The following is an 11,703-nucleotide window of genomic DNA, read 5'->3' on the forward strand; positions in this document are numbered from 1 at the left end:
GATTTTTCTTTCTGAGACTGTCATTTCCCTTAACCTTTCCTCATGGTCTTTTAATTATTTGTCTCTTTTTTCCTCAGCTTCCTTCCTTGCCATCAACTTGTCTTCTATGTTCACTCACTCTTTCTTCTACCTCATTAACTCTCATCATTAGGACCTGCAGTTTGGATTGCATCTCATTTAATTGATTTTTAATTTTGGCCTGATTAGATCTAAATTCTGCAGTCATGAAGTCTCTTGAATCCTTTGTGCTTTTCTCCAAAGCCCCCAGTAGCTTTATAATTGTGCTTCTGAATTGGGTTTGTGACATCGAATTGTAATCCAAATTCTGTAACTCTGTGCCAGAGAGTACTTTTTCTGGTTCTTTCTTTTGGGGTGAGTTTTTCTTTCTAGTCATTTTGCTCAGTGCAGAGTGGCCAAAAACGAGTTGTACTGGAAAAAGGAGGGGTACCCTCTGTTTCTATATACTGTAAATCCTTCGACTTCCCCTGGAGCTTTCCAGTGTTGCTCGGTCAAGAACTTGCTCTTCCAAAAAGAAAAAAAAAAAAAGGAAGAACTTCCTCTTCCCCTGTCCTTCTGGTTGGTCTTCTGTGGGTGGGGTCCGCTGCGCTCATTCTTAGGTGTGTGTGTGGTGGGATCTGCCCTGCCCCCGCCAAGTGCCGGGCTCAGTGGGAGCTGTTTACCCCCTGAGGCCCATTTTCCTGGCGTCCCCTCTCCATCCCAGGCATAGGGTTACACCAGGAGGAACACATAACTGGCGGTGTCCAGCTCTCCAGCTCTAGAGTCATCTCCCACAGTAACTACCACAGTTTCCCAGTCCACACTGGCCTGGATGCTCTGGGGCGGGGGTTGCTGATCTGCACAGCTTGGGGGCGCCCCGTAGCAGGGGAGTCCTCGCTGTCCTGTGCCCTCCCCACCTCCCCCCTGTCCCCTGGGGAGTGTAGGATCCTGGGCTGTGTCTGCTTGGCACCCTGGGATCCGGGGCCTGTGCTGCTGGAATCGTGCTCCTGCGGCTGCGGCTTCTGAAAGCAGCAGGGCACAGCCCTCTCTGCCTAGAGCCAACAGCAGAGCTTCTCCCGAGGCCCTGCAGGGCGTGTGCTCTAGCCCTTTACCGTCCTTGGCCTGCAGTCTGTGGCGCGCTCTCCCCGGGGTGCACATCCTCTGTTAGTGACTCTGGGAGACTGGAGGCTCCACTGCCCTTCCTGCAGTTCTGCCCGATTTCCCGGGCAGTGCCCGGCACTTAGCAGTGCCTTTCTGTCTGGGAAGAATCTGAGGCGGATTTTTAAAATTCCTGCTTCTCTGGGACTGGGCTTTCCTGTCCCAGGAGGTTTTCGCTGCCCGGCCTTAGCCCAGCTCCTGGGGGGGGGGGGGAGGCCTCCCCCACTTGATTCTTTTTTATTTTTTTTTCCGCCTTCCTAATTTGTTAGAAGCGCAAACCTTTCTCTCTGTAGCATTCCAGCTGTTCTCTCTTTAAATCTCAGGTCGAATTCGTAGTTTTTCAGGATGATTTGAAAGTTATCTAGGTAAGTTGGTGGGCACAGGTGACTTGGGGACCCTACCCTTCACCATCTTGCCCCGCCCTCTGATCCATTCATTTTTTAGTGCAATGTTGTATAACCTTGTATTTTTTATGTTTCCAGATTTTTTCAAGACTATTTATTTATTTATGACAGAAAGAGCAAGAGCATGAGTGGCAGGGGAGGGGCAGAGGGAGAAGCTTACTCTGCTGATCAGGGAGCCTGACACCAGGGGGGAAAAAAGCTGAGCTGAAGGCAAACACTTAACCAAATGAACTACCTGGACACCCTATGGTCTTTCCAGAGTTTTTTGTTATTTACTTCTAGTTTCATACAGTTGTGGCCAGAAAAGGTCCATAATATGATTTAAGTCTCTTTGTATTTGTTGAGGCCTGTTGTGTGACTTAGTGTGTGATTTATTCTGTAGAATGTTCCCTGTGTGCTTGAAAAGAATGTGTGTTTTACTGTTTTAGGAAGAAATGTTCTGAACCTATCTGTTAAGTCCATCTGGTCCAGTGAGTCATTCAAAGCTATTGGTTCTTCAGTGATTTTCTGTTTATTTGATATGCCCATTGGTATAAGAGTGGTGTTAAAGACTATTGCATTATTGTCAATTGGTTCTGTTTGTCATTAATTGTTTTATATATTTGGGTTCTCCCATATTGGGTTTATATATATTTCCACTTTTCTATCTTCTTGTTTGATTTACTTTTTGATTGTATAGTGCCCTTATTTGTCTTGTTACAGTCTTTGTTTTAAATCTAGTTTGTCTGATATAAGTATTGCTATTCTGGCTTTCTTTTGACCTTCATTTGCATGAAAAATATTTCTCTGTCCCCTCACTTTCAATCTGCAAGTGTCCTTCAGCCTCTAATGAGTCTCTTGCAGGCAGCATATAGATGGGTCTTGTTCTTTTTATATATTCTGACATCCTATGTCTTTTGATTGGAGCATTTATTACATTGACATTCAAAGTAATTATTGATAGATATATATTTATTGCTATTTTATTACTTCTTTTGACATTGTTTCTAAAAATTTTCTCTAATCCATTCTTGTCTTTGTTGCTTTTGGTCTCTCCTTTTCACTCAAAAGTTTCTTTTATGTATCCTGCATGGCTGGTTTTGTGGTCACAAACTCCTTTTGTTTTTATTTGTGTGGGAAATTATTTTTCTCTCCTTGAATTATGAATGATAGACTTGCTGGACAGAGCATTCTTGGCTGCAGAATTTTCCCTTTCAGCACTTTGAATATACCATGCCATTTCCTTCTACCTTGCCACATTCTGTTGAGAAATCTCCAGTTAACCTGTGTTTTCCTTTGTATGTTAAGGATTGTTTTTTCTTAATGCTTTTAAGATTATTTTCTTTGTCACTATATTTCACAAATTTAAGTACAAAATGTCTTGTTGATGGCCAGATTTTGTTGATTTTGATGGGAGTTCTCTGTGTCTCCTGAATCTGAATATCTGTTTCCTTCCCCAGATTAAGGAATGTTCAACTATTATTGCTTCAAGTAAATTTTGTGCCCCTTTTTTTCTTTACTTCAACTGGGACTCCTTATATTACAAATGTTATTATATCTGATGGAGTCACTGAATTCCCTATTGTCTATTCCCATGTTCTGTAATTCTTCCTTCTCTCTTTTTGGTCACCTTAATCACTTTCCATTACTTTGTCTTCTAGGTTTATAATCTTTTCCTCTGCTGCTTTCAGTCTGCTCTCCCTTGCATCTTGTTTATATCTAATCTCATGGCCTCATTTCATCTCTGATTCTTTTTTTTTACGTCTTTTATCTCTGTGGTGAGGGTCTCACTGATTCCTGTATGCTTTTCTCAAGCTCAATGTGTGTCCTTCTGTTTGGCATTGTAAATTCTCCATTAGGCATTTACTTATATCTGTTTCACTTAGATCTCTGCCTGTGTCTTCAACTTGTTCCTTCATTTGGGATAAATTCCTCTATCCTTGCATTTTGTCTACATCTCTGCTTCTGTGTGTTAGAAAAGCAAGTTATTTCTCCTGTTCCTTGAACTATGTGGAGGTCATGTAGTGCCGAGGGTCTGATACTTCCAGGAGTGTCTGGTGTCCACTGCATGTGTTCTGCTGTTGTGTTGTTGTGTTTTGGCTGCTCTATCCTTTAAGTCAATTGTGTACACAGGTTCTTCTTGTCTACTAAGGACAATGTTTGGTCCCTGGCCTGATTCTGGTGAGTTTTAACTTGGTATGCTCTGATCTGCATATGAAATGAGACCTATCACCACCTATACTAGAATTGAGGCCATGCAAAGCTCTCTGGTTAGGAAACATGGTGTGGGCAAGGGTTTGTGTTGGTGTTCTGGAGGTGGGAGTCTGCTGCACTGGCTCTCAGACAAGCATGACTCCAAAGGGCTGTCCCACCAGAGTGTAGGGGTGTAAGACCTGGTGTATGCTAGTTAGGCAGCCTGTGTCAGTACTGCACTGCTTCCCACAGGAGGCTCTGTTTATGCTGCCAGGGCAGAAAAGGGAAATGGCATCAGCCAACTCCTTTTGTCCAGAGAGATGTCTCTGAGAATGCTGCCTCTGAGGGACATACTCCAAGAAGAGTGAGTTATCTCCTCTCCATGTACCACAGGCACTCTTCACATCACGGTTTTCATGCTATCTCTCTATGGGTTATTTATCTGCCTATTCTCCTGGAGCAGTGCAGTGCCTTCTCAGCTCTATACCATCCAAGCCTGATGTCCTTTAAAACTCATGCGTTAAGCTCCACTGATTGCAAGAACTCACGAGTTGCAACCCCTCTCCTTTTTTCCAAGACAGCGTCTTTGGGAAACACTCTTGCACTCTCGCCAGTGTGCTCCTCTCTCTCTCATACCTGCTCTGCAACCATGGTTCCCTCCCCTCCACAGCTCCTGGAATCCATTTCTCCCTAAACCATGCCCCCATACTTTTTACCTTCTTTGATGTTGCCTCCTCTCTCCCTTCACATATTGTGGAGTTTTTCTGACAGTCTTAAGGTCTATTTCTGGGTTTTTAGGATGATTTGATGGTTATCTGGTTGTGTTCATGGGATGAGGTGAGCCTAGGGTCCTCCTACTCCCTTCCCATCTTCCCCCAACTTACCGATGGGTTTTGATATATAGTCACCATTAGGTTTATGTATAACCTTTTATGCATATCTATATTAAGTTGATTGTCATTTAAGTTTGAACCTATTTGTCACTCCTTTCTTCCCCACATTTTGGGTAGGTTTTATCATATATTATATCCTTTTATTTTGTCAGTTCATTGCCTCATTTTTTAAAAAAATACTCATTGTTATTGCTTTTGTGTTTCCTATCTTCAGACTATCCTTCTGAGTCTCTCTTTTCCACTTAAAGTATCCCCTTTAATATTTCTTGCAGAATTAGTTTAGTGGTCAGGAACTTTTTAGCTTTTGTTTGTCGGGGAAATGCTTTATTTTACCTTCTATTCTAAATGATAGCCTTGCTCATTAGATGCCATGGAGCCAGGATAGTTGGAGGTGACAATATGAAGAAAGACTCAGAGTCTCACTGAATTTTAGTCTGGGGGACAGGGGGACCAAGACTTGGATTTGGACTAGGACTTGGACTTGCACCCCAAGGTTTTGTCTCCTCCAGTTTTTATTAAGAGAGCTAGCAGTTTGGCTATAGGAATGATTAACTTTGGGAAGCAGAGAAAAATGTGTTTACTTCAAATGGTAAAAGAGTATTATGCTGAGTGAAATAAGTCAATCGGAGAGGGACAAACATTATATGGTCTCATTCATTTGGGAAATATAAAAAATAGTGAAAGGGAATAAAGGAGAAAGGAGAGAAAATGAGTGAAACTATCAGTGAGGGTGACAAAACATGAGAGACACCTAACTCTGGGAAATGAACAAGGGGAACTGGAAAAGGAAGTGGGTGGGGGGTTGGAGTGACTGGGTGATGGGCACTGAGGGGGGCACTTGGTGGGATCAGCACTGGGTATTATGCCATATGTTTACAAATTGAACTCCAATAAAAAATGGTAAAAGAATAGGCTATCGGCTCAAGGAGGGGGAGTGGACGAGCTGTATTTGGAGAATAATGTGGTCAACAGTCAGTGTGTCAATTCAGGACCTCATGTATCCCCAGTGTGCAAAAGACTATGGGATTCAGTTCTCAGATAAGCTCTGCAGCTGGTTCCCCACAGGGCATCTCTGTTTACATATTTTCACCATCAGCAGTTTGAATATATCATGCCCTCTGACTTGCAAAGTTTCTGTTGAAAAATCTTCTGCTAGTCTTATGGATTTGTCCTTGTTACTTACTGTCCTCTTTTGTCTTGCTGCTTTAAGAATGTTTCTTTATAACTAAATTTTGCAAATATAATTACCATTTGTTTTGGTGTGGATCTCCTTTATTGATTTTTTAAATAATAAATTTATTTTTATTGGTGTTCAATCCTACTGCTTTATTGATTTTGATGGGAGTTCTTTGTGCCTCCTTGATCTGGATAGCTGTTTTCTTCCCAAATTAGGGAAGTTTTCAGCTGTTATTTCTTCAAATAAAGTTTCTGTTCCTTTTCTCTCTCTTCTTCTGGGAACTCCTATTATATAAATGTTATGTCTATGAATGAATGAATGTCTAATGTAGTCACTGAGCTCCCTAAGTCTATTCTCGTTTTATATAATTCCTTTTTGCTCTCTTTTGTTCAGCTTGATTACTATCTATTACTCTATATTCTAGGTCATTATTCTGTTCCTCTGCTTCTTCCAGCCTTCAGTTCTTTCCATCAAGCATGTTTCTCATTTCATGTATTGAGCCCTTATCTCTGCTATGTTATTCCGTATCTCTGTGTTATGGGTCTCACTTATATCTTCCACTCTTTCCTCAAGCACAGTGAGTATCCTTATGATTGTTATTTTAAATTCCTTATCAGGCATGTTACTTATATCTCTTTTGCTTAAATCTCTAGCTGTGGGCTTATCCTGTCCTTTCATTTGGGATAAACTTCTCTGTCTTCTCATTTTGTCTAAGTCTCTGTGTCTGTTCTCTGTATTAGGAAAGTCAGCTGTCTCTTGTTCTTGAAGGTAATGGCCTTATGAAGAACAGGTCCCGTATAGTGCTCTGATCTGTGGTGTTCTATGTTCCCTAGGTCATCACACTTCCTAGAGTGTCTCTATTATGTGCTGTGTGTTCTCTGCTGTTTGTCCTGGCCATTTTATTCCTTAGGCCAGTTGTCTGTAGAGGCTCTCTTACGTGTTGTGGGGAGTGTTTGGTCCATGGCTTGAACGTGGTACTTTTTAACTATCTGTCTCTGGACTGATTGTGAAATGAGACCTGTCACCACTGCTACTGGAACCAAGTCTTTGCAAAACTCACAAAATGGGAGACACAATGTGAGCAGGGTTTTGAGGCAGTCTTCTGGGGATAAGGGGTCCACTATGCTAGGACTAAGGCAAGTTAGACTGAAAGGGATGGTTCCACCAAAGCATGGGGTGGTGGGGTTTGGTACAAGCCAGTTAAGTACAGAGTATAAGCACTGTGCTGGTTCTCACAGATGGCCTTGTGCTTATGTTGAGGGATAGGAGAAGGAAATGGTACCAGCCAGTTCCTTTGTTCCCAGAGGGGTCTCTCTATAAACACTGCCACTCTGGGATAGGCTCTGAGATAAGTAAATAACCTCCCTAGTCTGTGCCCTAGGCACTCTTCTAGTCATTGTTTCTGTGCTGTATGTCCATTGGTTGTTTGCCTGCCTTCTTTCTAGGAGCAGCCCCAGTGCCCACTAGGCTCTATGCCATCCAAGTCCACTGACCTTTAAAACTCCAGGTTTTAAGCCCTGCTTGTTGCAAAACTCAGGAAATTCCATCCCTCTTGTTTTCCAAGACAATTGCTGTGGGGATTTGTTTTCCCTGTGTGCTCCCCTGTGTGTTAGTCAGACTTTTGCCCTTCTCCATAGCCATGGAAACCTCTCCACCACAGCAGCCACAATTCGTTTCTCTCTCAAACTCTCTTCTCACTTTCTACCTTCTTCAATGTGGTCTCTTCTCTAACTTTAGTTAAGGACATTTTTTTCTACCAGTTCTCAGGTAAATTTCTAGGCTATTTAGCATGTTTTGATGGTTATCCAGTTGTATTCATTGGACAAAGTGAGCCTAGGGTCCTCCTACTTCATCACCAACTTCCAACCATCAATCTCCCTGTAGGGAGATTTTTATCTATTTTAAAATTTTAATTTTAAAATTTTTATTATAAGATACAATATCATGAATTTTAAAACATTCAAACAATACAGAAAGGTGGTAAAAAAGGAAATGTTATTTTTCTGCTTCTCTGATCCTCATTTTCCACATATTCATTCACTGGTAATCATTTCTCATAAATTACCCTTAAGAATATTGATATTACCTTTATCCCAAATGTGATGTGTGATCTATATAACATAACGGGGTCATACTGTGTTAATGTTTTTTATGTTGCTTTTAATGCATTTAGCTTTCTATCTGGAGCATACATATTTCATACATAAATCAGATGCAACCTAAAGATACTAAGGATGGAGCTATTTCAAATTTGATGAGCTTTTTCTAATTCCATTCCATTCCCCTGAGTGTCTGACCTTACATAGAAGAAGTCCTATAGCCTTAACAGAGGGCCCATTCTAGTGAATCACATTCTTTCTATGTATATGGTTTTATTTTTGAGTATTGATTAGGAGCTATTAGAAGAGAAGTAATGGTTACTATAATGTGGTATAGTGAAAAGTAACAGAGGCCTGGGTTTGGATTCAAGTTTTTTTAAGACTTTATTTATTTATTCATGAGAGGCGCACAGAGAAAGAGAGAGAGAGAGAGAGAGAGAGAGAGAGAGGAGGGAGAAGTAGGCTCCATGCTTGGAGCCCAACATGGGACTGGATCCCTGGTCTCCAGGATCAGGCCCTGGGCTGAAGGTGGTGCTAAACCACTGAGCCACCCGGGCTGACCTGGATCCAAGTTTTATTGCTTACTGTGATAAAAATAAATAAGTAAAAAGATGTTTCAAACATCCTGTGAGATATTTTTCCCCCTTTAGAGATGAGAAAACAGGGAGGAGTGGCGTATTTAAGGTCACACAGCCAGTATGTAGTAGAGCCAGAATACACGCAAAGGTCTGTTTCAACCATCACCTACATGGTTTCCTTTCTGCCATGTTGGCTTCTCTTTAGTATTACTATAAGGGTAGAGAGCATTTCTTCAAAGTGATTGCCACAAGTTTTGACCAAAGCCTTGATAAAGGGTTATATACTCTGTTCTCTTTCCAGTATCCAAGCATCTCTTCTCTGACTCCTTTCATTTTGTCACATTCCCCCTTTTAGGAGAGAAGCCTTATAAATGCACCTGGGATGGCTGCTCCTGGAAATTTGCTCGTTCAGATGAGCTCACCCGCCATTTTCGCAAGCACACTGGCATCAAGCCCTTCCAGTGCACAGGCTGCAACCGTAGCTTTTCTCGCTCTGACCACCTATCCTTGCACCGCAGGCGCCATGACACCATGTGAGCAGCATAGACTGCACTAGAGGAGCTGCACTGGTCTTTTTTTGTGCATGTGCATGCATGCACAATGAGATCATTAACCATCTTTTCTTCTTTGACTTCAGCTTGCCTCGGAAATGAAGTAAGAGCAACTCACTAAGCCAGGTTGATGAGACAGTAGGGAAAGATAGATGATCTTCCATTCCATGGGGGTTCCTCATATTCCTCATTCATCTCTCCACTGTCCAGTCTCCTGATTTTTCAGCCTTCTATGGGTTGAATTCCAGTGCATAACTCATAGTTGCCCTCCACTCCCCCACCCCACCTTTGCTCTATGATAAGACAGTTTCCTACCAAAACAAAACAAGAATCAAACTCAAGACTGTAAAAAAAACATGCACTCATTTTTATTCCATTTTTTCTCTTATTTTCTAGAATTCTTATCCTTTTTTTTTTAACCAGTACTTAAAAGTGGTTGGTAGTGTCTTAAAATGACTATTTTTTTAAGTTCCTAAACAGAAAAAAAGACATAACAATTTAGTTGGTTGGTAAGATTTATAGGGATTTGTGTCCTGAATATAGGGCACATTCTCAGTGAATAAGCTGACCAACTCAAAGGTTTTATAAATCTAATCCTATTTGTTCTTACAGTTTAGTTTTCAGACAGTGCTGGTGCTTCTTCTCAAGTCCGTCAAAAAGAATGAAATGATCTACTACTCTTACTTCTTCTCCTCTTTTCTTCCTCTTCCTTCAGGATAACAATTTGGCTGCACAGTTACCGTCTCTATTATGTTAAATTTGAACAAATAAATATTCAAAGCACAGTGACACACCAGTAGGGAGAAAAGTGTTCCAGGAGACTATGCTGGGCAAGGATAGGAACAAGCAAAAGCAGGATCATTCTGACAATAGAGGGGACATTCATTTGGATAGGATATCAAAAGTACTGTAATCACAGGCCCCATTCAAATGGCAGCCTGTTGAGAATGTCTGGAGAGGTTGCACTGTACTGTTTACTCTTTTGTTTGCATAAAGCAACTGCTATAAGCATATTGCATGATGAGAAATCACATGCTGGGGCCATGTAATACAGAGGTAAGGGGTGGAAGAAAACCAAATGTGTTCATTCCATGGCATGATTACTGTGAATTCCTGTATTTCAAATGGATTATAAAAGGATTTTAGGGAGAACTGACTCAAAAAGCCATTTGATGTCCTGCAAGTGCTATGAACACTTAAGCATTTCAGTACCTGTTATGGCAGGTTACATAATATACATGTTTGGTTACCCAACTAGACTGTTTCATAACAGTCTCTGGGCATAAAACTCTGTTCCAGGCCCTGGACCTCAGATCTACCTCCACATGGCATACTTCCTCTACCTGGGGGCAAGGAGGTCTTTGCTTCATTTATCTTTAAATTCAGCCTCTGATCTAAAGGTTGTCTTCATATTGAACCCCTTTTCCTTGGTAGATATTCAAACCAGTCCCTGCGTGAATACTTTAGGTTACTACCTCCCAAGACCATCCATTCTGACTAAATAGAAAAATTCTAGTACCAAAAAGGGATCTTATTAATAACTTAGTCCTACACATCGTTCATATTTTACAGATGAAACATATATGGGTCATATTCTTTCTGCAGATATTTCTTTGAGGCCTTATAGATCTGCATACCCATTCTCCCAGGGATCATATTGTAAAACTAAATTAAAGAAAATTGTACATGATTGGATGCAGTATTTATCCAATTTCATGTTTTATTTCAGAAAACTTTAGACCACTCATAGTATATCATTTACAGCTGATTAAACAGTAAGTAAAATGTGCTTGTGGCCATTGACATATAACATTAGGCGCACAATTTTTCTATTCAAACACTTTCTATAATATCTCAGATTTGATTTACCTGGTTTCATCTTATAGTGTATTTCCAGACCACAAACCCTCATAAATTCAAGGGCTGTGTATTTTTCAAATGATATATATTGTTTAATACTATTGTTTAATACTATTGTTATTTTGTTATAGGCTTTCCTCTGACTTTTAGTATGCAAGTTCCCACTGTAAATTAATTGATAAAGCCCTAGGAAATACCTAGGACCAGTCTGTTAAAGGTAACTTCTATGTAGCTGTAAGACAGATTGTGAATTTCCATAACAAGTGAATTTAAGCTTATAATTGAGTAGTTGATGTTGTATTTCACAGTAGAGTCAAAGGGCTTACCCATTTTCTCCAGAGAATTGATCCTGAGTCTGCTTTTCCAAAGTTCATAACTGAACAGTGCTTCTCAGACCTCAGGATCTTTTGCATTGAGCATATAATCTACTAATAAATAAAGGCTATCAATCATACTGTTGTATTAACTAAGATGATCAAGTTAAGATTCTAAATATTGGTATCCCTGACATCCTTAAGCCTTTATTCAATTTTTTCCATTCAAAATAATGTGGGACTTTGTTCACGCTTTATTGTTTATCGTTACGAAACATTTCCAACCCTATTCTTATTGACCTCTCCCCTCTAATGATAAAATACTTCCAATTCTTTGCATATTCTTTAGGAAATATGTCTAAATGCATTTAGAGTACTTCATAGAGTACAGGGATCCAAATAGAGTACAATCCAATACTGCACCAAAACCACATATAACTTTGCTAAATAAACAGCAAGATGGAAAGGAACTATCTTAGGTAACAATTGGAATTAATTGA

The 11,703-nt window shown here is 40.5% G+C and overlaps 1 protein-coding gene across 3 annotated transcripts in view; it reads left to right on the forward strand.

Moving 5' to 3' along the window:
- KLF8 (Kruppel like factor 8) overlaps window positions 1–9,440 on the forward strand; it is a 338,294-nt gene extending 328,854 nt beyond the window's left edge. For all 3 annotated transcript variants that reach the window (XM_041740034.1, XM_041740033.1, XM_041740032.1), the window contains exon 6: window positions 8,834–9,440. In XM_041740034.1, the coding sequence (XP_041595968.1) occupies window positions 8,834–9,015 (182 nt within the window). In that variant the 3' untranslated portion in view covers window positions 9,016–9,440. The remainder of the gene's footprint in view (window positions 1–8,833) is intronic.
- Window positions 9,441–11,703: the final 2,263 nt, after the last annotated feature.

The sequence above is a fragment of the Vulpes lagopus genome, chromosome X, assembly GCF_018345385.1.
Source record: "Vulpes lagopus strain Blue_001 chromosome X, ASM1834538v1, whole genome shotgun sequence".
NCBI classification, from domain to species: Eukaryota; Metazoa; Chordata; class Mammalia; order Carnivora; family Canidae; genus Vulpes; species Vulpes lagopus.